This window comes from Carya illinoinensis, chromosome 11, assembly GCF_018687715.1.
Source record: "Carya illinoinensis cultivar Pawnee chromosome 11, C.illinoinensisPawnee_v1, whole genome shotgun sequence".
In the NCBI taxonomy this organism is placed as follows: Eukaryota; Viridiplantae; Streptophyta; class Magnoliopsida; order Fagales; family Juglandaceae; genus Carya; species Carya illinoinensis.
The window spans coordinates 31,683,693-31,695,972 of record NC_056762.1 but is presented as its reverse complement, the minus strand read 5'-3'; the positions used below and the strand labels follow the sequence as shown (position 1 = coordinate 31,695,972).

General features: G+C 39.4%; 1 protein-coding gene across 1 annotated transcript; it reads right to left on the bottom strand.

Annotated features, from left to right (window-relative positions):
• Positions 1-6,678: 6,678 nt before the first annotated feature.
• LOC122282393 lies at positions 6,679-11,654 on the bottom strand. Its single transcript, XM_043094345.1, has 2 exons — positions 11,042-11,654; positions 6,679-6,977 (listed from the first exon to the last, which is right to left on the bottom strand). The coding sequence occupies exons 1-2, from the start codon at positions 11,652-11,654 to the stop codon at positions 6,679-6,681; spliced, it is 912 nt and encodes a 303-aa protein (XP_042950279.1).
• Positions 11,655-12,280: the final 626 nt, after the last annotated feature.

Below are 12,280 nucleotides of genomic sequence, written 5' to 3'. Positions count from 1 at the left end.
CATCTTCTTCTACTGATGCTCGTCCCATTTGCCAAGTATGCAACAGAGTTGGACACATAGCACTTTCTTGCCTCTACCGATTCAATCAAGCTTACACAGCACCAATTGCACCTTTCGGCAACTACAGCGCCAACTACAGCTCCTCAAATCAGTTGACTGACTGCACGTGGTACCCTGATACGGCAACAACTAACCATGTCACTAGTGAACTTGCCAATCTAAACTTGCATGCTGCAGAACACTTTGGAGATGATCATATTCGAGTTGGTGATGGCTCTCAAGTCCCTGTTTCCCACTCTGGTTCTGCTCGATTTCCATTCTCATCATCTCCTTTTATTTTAAACAGGCTGTTATGTGCACCTTCTTTTACTAAAAACCTCATTTCAGTAAGACAATTTTGTCTCGACAATAACGTTTACTTTCAATTTCACTCCGATTATTTTCATGTTAAGGATTGCAACACGGGGAGCCTTCTTCTTCAAGGCCGAACCAGTAATGGTCTCTACACCTTCACACCGACCTCACCTCAAGCTCATTCAAGCACTTTAGCTCATGGTAACTCCTCCATTCCTCTGTGGCACTCAAGACTTGGTCACCCCTCTTTCAAAATCGTCCAATCTACACTTCAACAACACGGCATCCCGTTTGATCCACTCTCATTACCTCCCTTTTGTAATGCGTGTGCCATGGCTAAACACCATCGCATACCAGCTCCTACCCGAATCCATCGTTCTACACAACCATTTGAACTTGTTTTTAGTGATTTGTGGGGTCCCTCTCCTTATGTTTCTAATGAAGGCTTTCGTTATTACATATCATTTGTCGATGACTTTTCTAGATACACTTGGTTATTTCCTTTGCAAAACAAATCTGATGCACTTTCCACCTTTATCAAATTTAAGGCCTACATTGAATTACAATTTAATGCAAAACTAAAACAGTTGCAAACCGACTGGGGAGAGGAATTTAGGTCATTCTCTGACCTTCTCTCCACCTCAGGAATAAACCATAGAATAACCTGTCCGCATGCACACACTCAAAACGGTGTCGTTGAAAGGAAGCATCGCCATATAGTGGACTCTGGCTTAGCTTTGCTAGCTCACGCCTCAGTTCCTCTCCTATTTTGGCCTTATGCTTTTCAACATGCAGTAAAACTTATAAATCTCCTTCCCTCCACATCACTTGCACATGTCTCTCCCTTCTACACACTTCACAAAATTGAACCCAACTTAAAGATTCTACATGTTTTCGGCTCCGCTTGTTGGCCCCTTACCCGATCCTTCAATCCACGCAAATTTAGTTATCGAGCAATGGAATGTGTTTACTTAGGCCAAAGTCCATCTCATCATGGATCCATTTGTTACCATATATCAACCCAACGAATTTACATCTCCAAAGATGTCAGGTTCAACGAGTCACATTTTCCCTTTGCACATCTGTCTAAACCCATTTCCAACACCGAACCAACCCATGTTCAACTTCCTACACTCTCATCTGATATGAGTCACCCCATTCCGTCTTCATCAATTCTTGGTCCCATTCCATCCTCCTTACCATCCTTTAACTCGTCTCCTCCCGTATTATCTTCATCACCTCCTGTTTTGCAGCATGCAAGACCGATGATGACACGTTCACAGACTGGTTCAAGCCGTCCCAGACAGTTTACTGATGGTACAATCTCTTGGCTGCCACCTCGAGACCACCTCACTACTACCCTTGAAATTCCTGAAAATCCCTCTTGCTTCTCCATCGCCCACAAGTATGCTGCATGGCGGACTGCAATGTCCCAAGAATTTAATGCACTCATTGCTAATTCCACATGGTCCTTAGTTCCAGCCGCTCAAGCTACGAACATAATTTCATGCAAATGGGTTTTCCGCACTAAGAAGTTTGCTGATGGAACAATCGAGCGACGGAAAGCACGATTAGTTGCTAAGGGCTTCTTGCAACAATCGGGCATCGACTATGACGAAACTTTCAGCCCTGTCGTCAAAGCCACAACCATTCGCCTAGTCCTTGCTACTGCCGTGTCAAATGAGTGGCCTATCCATCAATATGATGTTCAAAATGCATTTCTTCACGGACCATTATCTGAAACTGTCTTCATGGCACAGCCTCCCGGATTTACTAATCCTCAGTTTTCAAACCATGTATGCAAGCTTCGGAAAGCCATTTATGGCTTGAAACAGTCTCCACGTGCTTGGTATTCTCGGCTCAGTCAAAAATTAGTGGATCTTGGTTTCACCATCTCCTCTGCTGATTCCTCTCTATTTATTCGCATCTCCTGCCATAAGCCCATCTATGTTCTTGTGTATGTTGATGATTTACTCATCACAGGAGCTGACATGAAACTTATTACTGACCTTGTACAAACCTTGCGACTTGAGTTTCCAATCACTGATCTCAGCAGACTCAACTTTTTCTTAGGGATCGAAGCTACTTATACACGTGATGGTCTACTGCTCTCTCAAGCCAAATATGTTGCAGACTTACTCAAAAGAACCAAAATGGAATCAGCAAAATCAGTAAAGACCCCTATGGCAGCATCCGAAAAATTAAGTATGCATGAGGGAAACTTATTTGATGATCCATCTCTTTATAGAAGTATTGTCGGCTCATTACAGTATCTCTCATTCACTGGACCCGATCTTGCCTTTGCCACAAGCAAAGTATGCCAGTACATGCATACACCAAGAATACCCCACTGGAAAGCTGTGAAAAGAATTTTGAGGTATCTCAAGCATACTCCTCACACTGGTTTACTCTTCTCTAAATCAGCAACCATGAACCTAAGTGCATTCACAGATGCCGACTGGGCAGGATGTATAGACGACAGATGCTCTACCAGTGCATACCTCATATATTCTGGACCAAACCTCATCTCCTGGTCCTCTAAGAAGCAGCCAACAATTGCAAGGTCATCCACCGAAGCTGAGTTTAAAGCCATTGCAAATGCCACTGCCTAGCTCATATGGCTACAACATCTGTACCGAGACCTTGGTCTAACTCTCAGCACTGCTCCCACTCTCTACTGTGATAACTTAGGCACAACATATCTCTCATCAAACCCAGTGTTCCATGCTAGAACTAAGCATGTGGAAATTGACTTTCATTTTGTCAGGGATCGGGTCCTAAATAATTCTCTCATTGTGTCGTTCATCTCGGGCAAAGATCAGTTAGCCGATGTGCTTACAAAACCACTTCCAGCTGCACGTTTTCACCATCTCTGTTCAAGTCTGTGCTTAAGAGATCTCCCGCTTGACTTGAGGGGGTCTGTTAAAGCAACGATCCCTGCACATCCAGCACTCAGTTGCCTGCACATGAGTAGACCAACATCACATGCAGCACCTGCGCAGCACTTGCTCCACTAGCTGCAGCAAAGCAACGATCCCTGCACATGCAGCACTCAGTTGCCTGCACATGAGTAGACCAGCATCACATGCAGCACCTGCGCAGCACTTGCTCCACTAGCTGCAGCACTCAGTTGCCTTCACATGCATTACGTGCAGCACCTGCAACTCGTGTATAAAAGAGGCAAGCCTCATTGTAAACAGCAAGATGAAATATACAAAGTTATTTCATTTATCTTAGCATAATCTGTAAGATGAACCGTACACATTGTTTTCCTGGATCCTCTTTACGGAGTTGGTATTTGTTGAACATGCCGTATGATGTCGGCTATTCCAAATCATATTTAATTCTTTTTCGTCTCCTTGAAAACGATGTATTAAATGAGTAATTTTATATGATTTCTTATTAACACTACTTCGAAACTTACTGTTTCATTTGGCAGTTGCTGTAATGCTACAACTTTCTTTCACTGGTTTATATATATCTATTTGCTATGTGACCCTTTAATCAGGCTGTTAAATTGGCTTTGCATTTCTTCTCTCCCCCAAAATAAAAATAAAAATAAAGAACCATCATTTCACGTATTATGGTCTTTAACACATTAGAAAACTCCAGCGAAACTTTTGAGGGTGTGGTGCACAATACTGGTGTTTACTAAGGGTGGGCTCCAACTCTGACTCCGACTCCGAGAGGAGTCGGAGGAAAATTTTTTTCCGACTCCTACTCCGAACGGAGGTCGGAATTCCGATCGGAATTCAGAATTCCTATCGGATGTCGGAATTCCGATCGGAGACGGAGTCCGAACTCTGAGTATATTTGGGCTTTGGCCCACCTCCGACTTCGAAGGCCCACCTACGAAGGTCCATACTTAATACTAGGCCCAACTACCTAAATAACATAAATACAAATGACATTGATTAAACAGTCATACGTTACACAACCAAATAGTAGTAAATTAGTAATTAAACAATAACAAAGTCTTGATTCAAGAATATCGAGAAAGGAAAAAAGTCTTGATTCTTGAAGTTTAAGCCAGTAGCCACTACCATTTGGTATTCATTCTCATAATGTTTTATCTGCAAAATAATACATATGAAAATATTTTAAAAAAATATAGTATGAAATTATGAATTATGAAATTGTCAATAATTTTTTAAATGATTTAAAAATACTAATCTAGTACCTGAATAGCATCACTCATCCATGTACTTGTAACTCATCCACAATTATCACTCATCTGCAACTATGCTAGGGTTCACGAGTAGGTCTACAAAATCATAAAAATTAGAAGTTGAATAATTAAAACATAATAAATATTTAAATTATCATTTAAAAGCATATAAACTATAAATTTACCTGATTCAAGCCTATAGTTTTCGGGATCAATGATATCTACTCCAATGGGCATTTCACATAGCCAATTCTGTGTACAAATGAGGGCCTCCACAGTTGAAGCTGATAATGAACTCCGATAAGCATCCAACACACGACCTCCAGTGCTAAACGCCGACTCAGAGGCAACCGTAGTAATAGGAATAGCCAACAAATCACGGGCTATTCGGGAAAGAATAGGAAACTTGGTGGAATGAACCTTCCACCAAGTTAATAACTGAAATGCATCACTAGGTGCCTCGACATCTTCCATCAAATAGCGTTCAACCTCAGATCTACACTGCATAATATTCCTCGATGCATGTCTTTGATGATATCGCTGCACCAATGGTGATGAAAGAGATGCAGCAGAAGCAGTGTAATCACCGGAAGATGTCGAACTGGTCAGGTGTGAGGAGCTACGGCTACCACTTGCTGGAGTAGGATGACTATTATTGTTGTAGTGGCCATATAAGTCATCAATATCCTTTCTCAGCTCTCTAATAAACTCTTCAGCCTTCTCTTCCCCAAGGATGTCAATAAAGAAAAATTGTATAATTTCCAACTTATATCGGGAGTCAAGGATTGTAGCTACAAGTAATAATCTATTTATCTTCACAATATCCCCCAATATTTTTCATATTTTGATTTCATCCTCATAGCCGTAGCAAATAACAATCCCTCGCTATTACCATAATTTTGTTGCAAGTGATCATGAATCCTCGAAAGCTCGTCGAAGTACAAGTTCGCAGTACAATATTTGGATCCAGATATTCGCATAGTTGTATCATAAAATAACTTCAAAAAATCAACGAAAGACTTCACACGATCCCAATCAACTGCATCCAGCGCACCGAGTCCCCTTCTCCCCCCAGTAGACTCCATCAAAGCATACCTCAGACCCCCATCCTCGACCTCCATTCGCTGGAATGCCCTTTCGTACTTCTGCGCCACCGCCAACATCATATATGTGGAGTTCCATTGAGTCGGAACGTCCAAGCACAACATAGCAGAACATGGAATTTGAAATTGTTTTGCTATCGCCTTAAACTTGCCAAGCCTTTGGGGGGAAGCCCTCACATATCTCACAATGTTGCGGACTTTGGTAATTGAATCATCAACCTCCTTCAACCCCTCTGAAATAATGAGGTTGATGATATGAGCACAACATCGGACATGTATAAACTCGTGTCCACGAATGATATCTTTTTTTACCGTTGTATTTCTCTTGAACCACTCAATTGCAGTATCATTGGCACTAGCATTGTCAACTATGATATAAAGGACTTTTTTAATTCCCCAGTCTTGAATACAATCATCCATCATTGCACCAATGGATGCACCCTTGTGATCAATAATCTCTTTAAATCCAATTATCCGTTTGTACAGTGTCCACTCACTGTCAATAAAGTGGGCTGTGATACACATGTAGCCCACATTTTGTATGGACGTCCATGTATCAGTGGTGAATGACACTCTCTGGCCAGTCCGAGAAAACATCTCCTTCATTTCCGTCTTCTCCTTCAAATGCCTCTTTAAACAATCACGCATAACTGTATACCGTGAAGGCATGAGAAAACGTGGCTCAAGACAGCGCACAAATTTGTTGAAGCCTTTCTTGTCGACTGTGGTAAAAGGCATCTCATCGGTAATGATCATCTCTGCAAGTAAATTCCGCAACATCTTCTCACTATATTGAGGGATTATAAGCTTCTTAACATGTGATCCGCCAGCATCAGTTGCCATTTGAGTTTCGTAACTCAGCTTGGTTTGATCAGTTCCAGTGACCGCCAATCCCTTCGCAATCTTATACCGCTGGCAACCGGTAAGATGTGCTATCAATACACTGGTGCCTTGTTTCTTCGAATGGCAACCACAAAGTTGCCCACAGTGGTTACATCTTGCTTGAGGGTTCATATTATCACCATGAATTTTAGTGAAATGTTCCCATGTCCACTACCGTTTTTTAGAAGGCTGTGGTGGTCGATCTTGCTCAATGGGCACATCTGCCATCTCCTCCTCTTCATTGAACATATCTTCATCTTCTCCTTCTATATCTACTGGGAGTCGACTGGATGCACAGGAAGTAGCTGCTCTAGATGCTGGTCTAGATGCAGCCTTAGATGGGGCTCTAGGAGTGGAAGTACATGCCATCGTCGGGGTGGAAGCCTCCGCCGGTGCAGGATCACTGGCCTTGTCTCCACAATCTCTACTTCTACTAGCAGTAGAATCCATACTATTTGAGATCAAAGAACCTGAAAAATTAAATTAAAAGCAGGAAGTTAGTTGCTAAAATAAAAAATGTAAATACTGTAAATAAAATAAAATTAGAGCAAATAAGTATATATGATATTAGAGCAAGTAAGTATATAGATTGCATATGTACAATATATAAAGTTTGGCCTATTAATTAACACACATACATATATATAGAATTATATATGATATATAAATATATAAAGTTTATTTATATGATATATAAATATATGATAATAACCATGCACCAACTACCTAAGAGAAGTCCTAGCCCGAGAGAGAACATTAATATATATTTTAATATATATATATATATATATATATATAATCTATAACATCGTGGCATCATTTACCCTTATGTTTTTAATAATATTATAATTTTTTTAAAAACATTGATGATGTTGAAAAAAGGCATGTAAAAAAATGAAATACACTTCTCTAGGTCCCGACTCGGTGTTTGTAAAACCTCTCATTCTCAAATATTTCATTCACAAATATCATTAAACACAAAACATTTTTTAATTTCAAGTTTACAATTTATTCATGTAATCATTATAATTTTTTTGAACTCCCAAACAAAACATAAAAAGTAATACAAAATTTTTAATTTTTTTAAAATTATATTAAAAAATTATATTCAAATATATATTTTTTAATTTTATAATATTTTTATTCAGTCTTTTTTCTCATTTTCCAAAATCTAATAAATATCTTAACTCAATTTATTTCATTATTATTCACATATATTAAAAAATTTGAAGTATTTAAGTGTAAAAAATAAACACACTTAGGTTCTACAATATCTGTTACTTTATTATGAATTTTTCAGACAAAATTAAATATTATAAATATTACAGAACTTACTTAGCTATGCTAGTTTCCTTTTTCCCTTCTCAAAGCCATCCGATCATTACACAATGTTGGTCCCATGGTTTAAGTGGGCCAACAGTTTCTATAATTATTTTTTCCAATTGTACTTTGTATAGAATATACATAGAGTGGACTTTACCATGCTGGAAAACTTGGTATGGACAGTGGAAAACTGAATTATGGACTAATGATGTGTTTGTCCAGAAAGTGAAAGCAGAGAAAGTTCTGAGAATCCTCCTAACAATCGATCACTGACTTTCCTTTATGCATGCGCCGGTCCGGTCCCTTCACCCCATCACTGGTCATATTATATTTCTGAGGTCTATTAAAAAACTTTCTAAAATCAGTTTGCAGACGGTAATATTATTGCAATAAAATGAGAGCTGAAATGGATGACTTTCGGCTTTCACAACGTAAAGAAGTTGCAAACACAAGTTACGGGTCAACTGCTCTAGATACAAACACCATGAATCTAACATATATTCATAGGGACATTTTCACAAACACATTCCGTTCACTAAGGGGGGTTTACTATAAGCATGAATCTAACACATATTCATAGGGACATTTTCACAAACACATTCCGTTCACTGTTCACTGCTCTAGATACAAACACCATGATAAAATTTAACACATATTCATACCATGATACAAACATATTTCTAATTTCCTAGAATCTACACAATCCAAAATCAATAGCCATTACAGATTCACAGATTATAAATCCACAATCACAAATTGTTTACTAAAAGGCATGAATTTAAATCCCAAAACTTACCCGTTGATGACGGCAAGAATTGGGCAGCGTGAGTCCGTGACGACAGAAACCTGGTTAAGCTTTTGGGCCGTTAGGCGTGCGAGCCTACGATGGTGCGCCGTGAGCCGTGCAAGTCAGCGACGTTGTGTGGGAGAGACGAAGAGAGTGCCGAGAGTGTGGACTGTGGAGTCGTGGACTATGAGACTGTGGACTGTGGTGAGTGTGGACTGTGGTCCGAGACGGATGTAAGAAGTACTTGTAAGTTTGTAACTCAAGAGGTATGGCCGTCACAGAGCAAAATGATGTCGTTCCTATTTAATTGGAACGGCGTCATTTAAGATAGTAAACATTAAACACAGATGCAAAACGACGTCGTTTTGCATCTGTGTAATTATTTAAAAAAAACTTCGGAGTTCGGAGTTCGGAACTCGGAACCACGTTTGGATCCGACTCCGACTCCGAATTCCGCTCAACTAGAGGAACCCCCTCCGATTTTCGACTCCGATTTTCGAAACTCCGACTCCGATGTAGTCGGAATCGGAGCGGAGGTCGGCTGGAGTCGGAAATTTCGGAAATCTGCCCACCCCTAGTGTTTACCCTGCAAGGGTGGGTCCCAAGTGGCCTGCTTTTAAGAGGTTTTCCAAGATAAATAATAATAATAATAAATGTTAGAAAAGTCTACCCAATAACTCGATTTAATTGGGAGATTATTTGCAATAAATAAATAAGGTATAAACTATAAACGTTATAATAATTCATATAGGCCGAAACACGGTTGCCTTAAGAGTTAAAGAGTCGATACTTATACAATTCAGTGGGTGATGGAAGCGTATATGTTTGAGCATGTATGTAATACACCCACGTACGTTTTGTGGAAGAATTAACTGGACTGCGTTGCCTTCTCCAACTAAGAACGAGGTTTCTTAGAATGAGACAGTTTCCTCTGCTTTTTTGTTACCGTGATTACTAATTCAGCATAACTTTGCTAACCGTAAATTGGGTTCTTTTCTTCCTACTATGGTGTGCCTGCATTCTATTTTTTAATGCAAATCTAACATCTTGCGGAGCAAACTGAAAAAGGGTTTGGTCGAGTTTGGAAAAAATCTTATTTCTTTGTGCACAAAGGTCGCAAGTACTTTCGCCGCGTAAGTACTCCAACATCAAGCATTGCGAGACTTATTCCTTGGAATTCTTCAAAACATGCGTGTGCGAGCCAGTACCTCAGAAGCTGGTGATGAGAGACTTGTCGATATAGAAGACTAATGAGCCCACTAAACCCCAAAAATTCGAGGCAAGCAGGTTCAGTTCATCTGTCTTGGTCACCATGTTTTAATTTCTTTTGATGTTGATGCTGGGGGTTTCTAGTTATTATTCCAAACTTCACAAAAACAAGTCAGGATAATGATATTTTTTGGGTTTCAAAAAGCCAACATCCAGAAGATATTTTGCAGTTTAGACTAGTTTGCAATTGGTTGGAAAGAAGTAGCGTGGAAACTCACCAATGAAATTTGAATCTAGACAAAGAATGGAAGTTGCATGGTCATGATATTAAAAGACCGTACACACGATATTCTTTTCTAATGCATGTTTCCCCACTTGCAATTAGAACAAGTTGGTTCATTGCTGGCACATTGATCTCCACAACATAAGATGCAGAATCCATCATCCTATGACATTTATACTAATTTTCTTACCAATAACAAAAGGGAAGATAATACTAATATCTGTACAGTGTTAATAAAAAGAAACCTCTTTACTCTTTATCTCATGTTAATGTTTGCCCTTTTATTAACCCAGCATTCAAACTAATTACTCCAAGTTTGAATACGCACTCCGTACTGTCATTTCCACGTGACGTGAAGTTAATAGCATCAACTAGTGGATTTCGTTAATGTCAAGCCTTCCATCAACCAAGCGTCCAAATTAAATAGGGTAGCGTTATTATGTTCCCTCCACTTGGTGTGTCCTCAGTATAAATTGTATTTTTTTAAAATATTTTTAAAAAATAAAAAATATCAATATATTAATAATTATTTCTTTAATTAGTAAAAAAAATTAAATAAATACACGAACAGTCTGTAACAACTACTCGAGAGTTTGACTGCATATCTGATCTTCGAGGGATCAGTTCCTCCAAAAAATGAATTCTATTTGCTTTTCTCAATGCATTACATCAGGAGCTCGACTCCTTTTTATACACAATAGGACGCTAATTCTGTTATTGAGGGGAGGGCATTCTTGTACATTTAGTTAACACTTTAAGGCTACAATTGTAATTCTATCTTCTTAATGAATCATGTGCTATCACGTGCCTTAACTGCTCCAGTTCTTCACAGTCGCTGCTTCCTTGCTTCCAGACTTCCTTCTCTTAATTCTTCTTCCTACTACTGCTTATAACAGCATATAACAATTCACCCCCCCTTCAAAAGACCTTGCCCACAAGGTCAGGGTATTGCAATCGTAATTGCTCAACAGGAACCCATGTAGCATCTGCCTCAGAGGCCCCACGCCATTTAATCAACAACTCAATAAATGGTTTGTTGTCCACAGGAGTCATTCTTCTTTGCAGAACTTTCTCAGGCTCAGTCCTAATTGCACCATGTGAATCTTGTAATGGTAATGCTGAGGAAACAATCTTCAAAGGTCCCACATGCTTCTTTAATCTGGACACATGAAACACTGGATGTATAGCTGAAGTTGGTGGTAATTCCAGTCTATATGCTACTGTCCCAATACACTCCAACACCTTAAAGGGGCCACAATATCGTGCTGCCAACTTAGGATTAACAACAGCTCCCACAGTGTGTTGCTTGTACTTCTGTAACTTCAAGTAAACCATGTCACTAACTTGAAATTGCCTATAAACATGCTTCTTATCATACTGTTGTTTCATGGTAGATTGTGCTGCCAGCAAATTTTTCCTCAATAAGGACAAAATCTCCTCTCGAGATCTTAATTCTGAATCTACTGCTTCATTCTGAGTTGTACCTGCTGCATATTGTAACAAGGTGGGAGGAGGTACACCATACAAAGCCTCAAATGGTGTCATTTTAGTTGCTGCATGCAAAGAGGTGTTGTACCACCATTCTGCCCAAGGCAGCCAATAACTCCATTGTTTTGGTCTCTCAGAAACAAAACACCTCAAGTACTGTTGCACACACTTGTTCACAATTTCTGTTTGTCCATCCGATTATGGGTGGTAAGCAGAACTGTAATGAAGCTTTGTACCTTGCAACCTGAAGAGCTCTTTCCAAAATCCACTTGTGAAAGTTGCATCTCGATCAGTAACAATTGTTGCAGGCATACCATGTAACTTGAAAATTTGTGAAAGAAAAAGCTTTGCCATAGAAACTGCAGTGTAAGGATGAGACAGTGGTAAGAAATGGGCATACTTAGTGAGTCTGTCCACAACCACTAAAATGACAGAAAATCCCTTTGAATTAGGAAGTGCATCAATAAAGTCCATAGAGATATCACTCCATGACTTCATAGGAATAGGTAATGGCTGCAATAACCCTGCTGGTAATAGATTGTCTACTTTGCATTTCTGACATACTTCACATTCTTTAATGAAATTCTTAATGTCCTTCCTCATGTCCAGCCAAATAAAATCTGCTTTCGCTCTGTGTAAGGACTTTTGGTAACCAGAGGCCTCCAAAAGCACTACTATGTATA